This window comes from Triticum aestivum, chromosome 6B, assembly GCF_018294505.1.
Source record: "Triticum aestivum cultivar Chinese Spring chromosome 6B, IWGSC CS RefSeq v2.1, whole genome shotgun sequence".
NCBI lineage: Eukaryota > Viridiplantae > Streptophyta > Magnoliopsida > Poales > Poaceae > Triticum > Triticum aestivum.
In genome coordinates, this window is record NC_057810.1 from 506533014 (window position 1) to 506538926 (window position 5913).

At 53.0% G+C, this 5913-nt stretch overlaps 1 protein-coding gene across 1 annotated transcript; it reads left to right on the forward strand.

Annotated features, from left to right (window-relative positions):
• Window positions 1-809: 809 nt before the first annotated feature.
• Window positions 810-2373, forward strand: LOC123134312 (expansin-B18). Its single transcript, XM_044553582.1, has 4 exons — window positions 810-1047; window positions 1128-1240; window positions 1342-1535; window positions 1757-2373. Exons 1-4 carry the CDS (start codon window positions 885-887, stop codon window positions 2082-2084), a joined length of 798 nt encoding a protein of 265 aa, XP_044409517.1. The 5' UTR covers window positions 810-884; the 3' UTR covers window positions 2085-2373.
• Window positions 2374-5913: the final 3540 nt, after the last annotated feature.

The window sequence follows — 5913 nt, forward strand, 5'->3', positions numbered from 1 at the left end:
TGTCTTACATTACGGGACGAGAGGAGTAGCTATTTTCAAGTCGCCGTGCATGCAACCGAGACTGACGCGAGCCACTGCGTGTCTCCGACTCTGGGAGGCATGTCATCTGAAAGCCCAGTGCACGCTGTTGGGGCGCTTAATAATCTGGCGAGGACGCTGACTACCGGCCGGAGCTACGTACTGGCTGCGGGCGGAGTGAACGCGTGAGCCACCGCTCACAAGTCAATGGGGGAGGAACCGGCAAACCGGGCCAAGATTACGGCTCGTGCCGCGGCTTGCCGCGGGGCTCAGGCCGAATGACCGCGCCTCCTGGCCGTCCCAAGGGAGGGATCGACGGTGACGACTGGACCTCGTGACAGCAGTTGACCGATCTGAATTTCGGGGAGGCTGAAATGGACGGGGCGTGGAGCCGTCTAGGGATGGGCAGCAACTCGACTCGTAGGGTCGCCTCGTGTCTAACCGAAATAACGGCAACTGTCGTTTTTCTGCTCACTGAGTGACTAGACGCCGAGCACTGTCGTAGCTGGTGTACAAATGAAAGACAGAAAAAACCTTTCTGCGGCAGATCGATCGTCCAGTGTTCAGATTGCTTTCTAAAGATCGCCAGCGAACGGGTTTATTGTATTATTTATTTAAAAATCCCCTTGAATCCGCGCGTGCAACCCCAGCAAGTAAGCAAGAATTCGTTTTTATTTCTTCAGAAGAAACCAAGGGAGAATTTAATCACTGCCCGCGATCACTCAGCGGTGCACCCTACCGTCTGCCTGCCTGCCGCCTATAAATGGAGGCGAGGAGTGCACTTCCTAGCACACACCAAGGCCACCCCTCTACTTCAGTCTCTTCCTCCTTGTACTCTAGTGATCGTCAGTGAGAGAAAGAGAGGCATGGCCTTTTCCGTGGCCAAGATCTCGGCGTCCTTCGCCGTGTTCATGGTTCTAGCCTTCCTCCTTCGTCCCTGCGCGTCCGTCGAGATCCACCGCAAGCTCTCCGGCTGGTCCAACGGCGGCGCCACCTGGTACGGCGGCCCCAACGGCGCAGGGAGCGACGGTAATTCATACATGGACGAACATAAACCATTTAATTTCTCCAGCATTATGCAAGTAACGCTTTGCATGCACGATCTGTAGGGGGTGCGTGCGGGTACCAGGATGCCGTCGACCATGCGCCGTTCTCCTCCATGATCGCCGCGGGCAGCCCGTCCATCTACCAGGACGGCAAGGGCTGCGGCTCTTGCTACCAGGTCCGTCGATCATACAACCATTTAATTCTAACGCCGCGTTGTCAACTAGTCGGCTTAACTTAATTACACCCGCGCGCATTCCTGTGATGTAAATTCTGCAGGTGAAGTGCAGCGGCCACGGCTCTTGCTCGTCCAGCCCGGTGACCGTCGTCCTCACCGACTTTTGCCCTGACGGGACGTGCCAGGAGGAGCCTGTCCACTTCGACATGAGCGGGACGGCGTTCGGCGGCATGGCGAAGCCCGGCCAGGCCGACCAACTCCGCGCGGCCGGACGTCTCCAAATCCAGTACACACGGTAAGCTGGCTGCTGCATGCATTTTCACGTGAATTTTTCATGCAAACTGAAACGGCAACGGCACACGGTAAGCTAGCTGCGTGTCCGGACGCACGTAAAAGAGCGGCAAGCGTGCACCGGCACGCACACGGTATGCCGCTTTCCTGGCCGACCGACTAACCGCCGTGTCTTGTCTTGGCCCTGGCATCCGTCATGTCCGTGCGTGTGGCTGCATGCTGCAGGGTCCCGTGCAACTGGCCGGGGATGGACATAGCCTTCAAGGTAGACGCCGGCTCCAACTCCTACTACCTCGCCATGCTCATCGAGTACGAGGACGGCGACGGCGACCTGTCGTCGGTGGACCTCATGCAGAACGGCGGCAACGGCGCGAGCTGGACCAAGATGGACCGGTCGTGGGGCGCGGTGTGGAGGTACAACTCCGGGCCCATGCTGCAGGCGCCCTTCTCGGTCCGCCTCACCTCCAGCTCCGGCAAGACCCTCGTGGCGAGCAACGTCATCCCCGCCGGCTGGAAGCCTGGCGGCACCTACCGCTCCGTCGTCAACTACTGATAAACTAGGCGTGGTGTGGGTTGCACGCAAGCACGCCGCGCGCTCGCCCGTATGCAGAGGCGTGGCGCCATCCTGATTTATGCTTGGAGCCATGGGCGTGGATATGTGTGTAACCTGACCGCCATTAATAAGGCGTGTGTCGCAAGTGTGTGTCTGTGCGCGCCATTGTTGTGTGTGAAGCTTGTGTTATCTGTCCGTTTGGTCCATATATGTGAAATAAACTGTATCGGGGCAGAGGTGGCCGGGAAGAGTTTCTACTTCTGGCCCCTCGCTCTTCTTGTTGCAGTCATTTCATTTGCTTTACAAAGTGTGACGGTATACACAAAAATTAATATGGATTTAACACAAAAATTACACATGAATATTACATTCTTGTTACACAACAATATACACAAAAAACATTAACTAGATTTACCACATGAGTATTACATTTTTGTTGCATTAATTTGAGTTAGCTAAGTACTATTTTTGTATTTCTTGAGTTGCGTCAATTTGAGTCTGAGCCATGAACTTTGAATTAAGAGGTGGCAATCATGTCTGTTGAAAAAGACATATGTATCATTTCCCTCTTGCGACGCGGAAAATTTGCTCCACCAAGTTGAAGGCCCAGAGGCAGGATCAAGTTTGGCTCACGGCATTGCCGCCGGTGGATGCAAAAGGAAGAAAATTTTGGCACCCCTAAGGATTTATATGTATTTTTTTTTGTATAATATATGTTTGTAAAGGACTTGTGATACTCAATACCTTTCCACGATAAAAGACATCCTCCCCGAAACCCTTTTTCCTTTCCCCACCCCCGCCGCCGCTCTCGCGAGCGGGCCGGGGGAAACCTAGCTCCGCCCCAGCCTCCCCTCCTCCGGCCTCCTCCTCCCTCGCCGCCGCCTAGGGGTGCCGACGAGCGAAGCCCGGTCAGCGTGGGCGGCGGCGGGGTCGCTCCCTCTCCTCCTCACGGAGCTCCTGGCCGGCGCGAGACGACGGGCTGCAGGAGGCGTCGGGTTGTGGCGGGGCTCGACGGCGCGGATCTAGGAGCTCCTGGTGGTGCCAGCGTGTCGGCCCCGCTGGTGCCTCGTGGTGGCGCGGCGGCTGCCTGGTGGGGCGTGCGTGGGCGTGATTCGGCGGCGGATCTGGCCAGGCGACGCGGGTCGCGGGCGGTGTTGGCGGTGGCTAGCGTCCAACTTCGGGCTCCCGGTGGCTGCGATGGTTCCTCTCCGTCGCGGGCGTGCGGCGGTGATGCGGCTCAGCCGGTGGCGGTCCGGCGACCTAGTGGTGGTGGCCGACGGTGCTCGTGGTGGTGGTGCTTCCACTTGGCGGCTCTCTGTGCGGGGAGGCAGGGGAGCGGCTTGGACAGGGGCGGCGGCGCCGATGGCGTGCCGGCTGCAGCGCGTAGGCGGAAACCCTTGGCAACAACGTCGTCATCGTCGCGTCCCTTCTTGGAGGTGTTGATTGGTTTCAGCGCTTTGGAGGATCGGAGCTTGGTGGGCGATCTTCGGTGGTTGCAACGGCCACGAGGCTTCTTCATTTTTTGTCGATCCGCCGTTGTCGTCATTTGTTTCTCTTTTATTTTCTCTGTCATATCTTTTGAGCATGGTTGTGCTGCTTCCGCCCCAACATCTATCATTGGTTGTCTCGGTTGACTGCTTTGTATACAAAGCGGGGGCAAGCCCTTTTTGGGAATACCTTTCCACATACCTATTGGCAAGTTGATATGTGGACATGGAGGACACTTCCGGTTGATGCATGACCTCAAAAAGAAAATGAAATATGTATGTGGCAACCGTGTTGCAGATTGCAAAACTACCACACGATCTTATCAAGCGATTCCTTCATCAAACCCACCCACCCAGGCACCCATGATCACCACCTACCTATCGCGTCGCAGCCCTGCGCAGAATATCGTGGTTGCTAACCATGCCGCCGCTCACGCCAGTCGGTGCCCCCAAGCCCGACACCCTTGCCAGCTCTCCCTGGGTCGAGGTCGTCCCTGCTGATCCACTCCGCCGACCGCTACCATCGTCGTCAGCGCGAGTCCCGGCCGCCGCGCTCACAAGCTTCCCATCTCAGCAAACTTCCTTCTCAGGCGGTAGTGATGAGAAGGCGGAGGAGGGCCATGGTGGGGTGGGCAGCAGTGCTCTCCCTTGAAGCAGGGTTAGAAGCGAGGCGGCGAGTGCGCTGCTCATGGTCAGGAAGGTGGGCAGAGGAATCCGGTGCTTAGCCGGCGGTAGCCGGAGGGGCAGGCGATGACGGTCGACACGGGTGTTGCTGTTGCTACGGGTGCGTGGCTCACGACCGGAAAGATGATGGGCGGCGGCGTCCGGTGCTCAGCCAGCAGCCGGGGAGGCCAGCAACGGTGGCCGACGCTATTGCTGCCGGTGCTGCGGGGTCCACACGTGACGAGCTCTTGTGGCCACGGATCAATCCATTCAGCAAGGAGCAAATTTTTCGTACTTGCTGTTTGATTGATCCATTCAACTGCAAGAGTGCGACATCTTTGTGTCATGGACATGGACCAAGATCAGCAGCTGTTTGATCCACGGGACTACTTCTAATGATGATGATGCTTTTTACTAGTGTCAGTAGTAGCTTGAAGGAAAGAGCCTCCTGTTGTTGAAAGTAGAATGATGCCCGGTAACTTATATGAAAATATCATGATAATATACAACCGCCTATCCGATAACTTACTTACAAACACCACGGTAATTTTAACCAAGGAGGAGAAATTATTAAAAAACATCACTGATAACTTAAGTGAAAATAGAACGGTAATATACGAACCACATGCCCGATAGTTACTTATAGACATCATGGTAATTTTGACCAAAGGGGGGAATTGTTGAAAAACATCCTCCGATAAATTATATGAAAATAACATGGTAATTAAAGAACCGTGTACCTAATAACTTACGTACAAATACCGCGGTAACTTTGACCAAGGAGAAAAAAAGTTGTTGTAAACATAACCCCCTTCCCTTGATTACTTATGTGATAATACCATGGTAATATACGAATTACATACCTGATAACTTAAGTACAAACACCACCGTAACTTTTGATCGGGGAAAAATTGCTGAAAAATATAACCGCGGTAACTTATGTATAAATACCACGGTGAATTACATACTACAGGGGTGGTAATTTATGTTGCCGAGGCATGTTAACTTTTTTCCCATAAAAAAGAAGTCGTCGGAAGATACATACCTACATGGGATATAGTTTCGAAGATTTCGTGGCGATGAATATTTTATGTGAAAATGGTTTTGCATCAGATCGACGGTTTGAGCTACAAAACATTTTGAATTTTGGGAATAAAAAGAATCTAAGACCGCATCAACTTTTTTGTGCTCTGGTTCATACATACATATGCATGTGGAGAAGGTGTGAGAACAATGTTTATGATTTCGGTAATTTATGTGAAAGTACCACGGTAAGTTGCATACTACATGTGTGATAACTTATGTAGTCGAGGTGTGGTAACTTTTGATCTGGAAAACAATTCGTCGAAACATACCAACATGAGATCTAGTTTTGAAGATGTCGTCGCGGCGAGTCTTTTACGTCAAAACGGTTTTTGCATCGGACTGACGGTTTGAACTACAAAACATTTTGAATTTTCGGAATAAGGAGAATCTAGGATGAGATGAGCCTTTTGTCTTCTGGTGCATGCATGTAATTAGAGTAATGTATGCACGTGGAAGAAAAGTGATTCATTCTAATGCAATTATGCATGTAATTACAGGGGGAAAGAGGAGGTATGTGGCAGTTTTAGCTACGTGGCACATCGTGTGCCAAATATCGCGGCCAAAAGAAAAAAGAAATTGAGGGGTGTGACCTC

Coding starts and splice junctions, on each gene's coding strand:
- LOC123134312 (XM_044553582.1), top strand. CDS start 885: ATGGCCTTTTCCGTGGCCAAGATCTCGGCGTCCTTCGCCGTGTTCATG. Junction 1,048..1,127: donor CAACGGCGCAGGGAGCGACG/GTAATTCATACA, acceptor CACGATCTGTAG/GGGGTGCGTGCGGGTACCAG. Junction 1,536..1,756: donor CTCCAAATCCAGTACACACG/GTAAGCTGGCTG, acceptor TGCATGCTGCAG/GGTCCCGTGCAACTGGCCGG.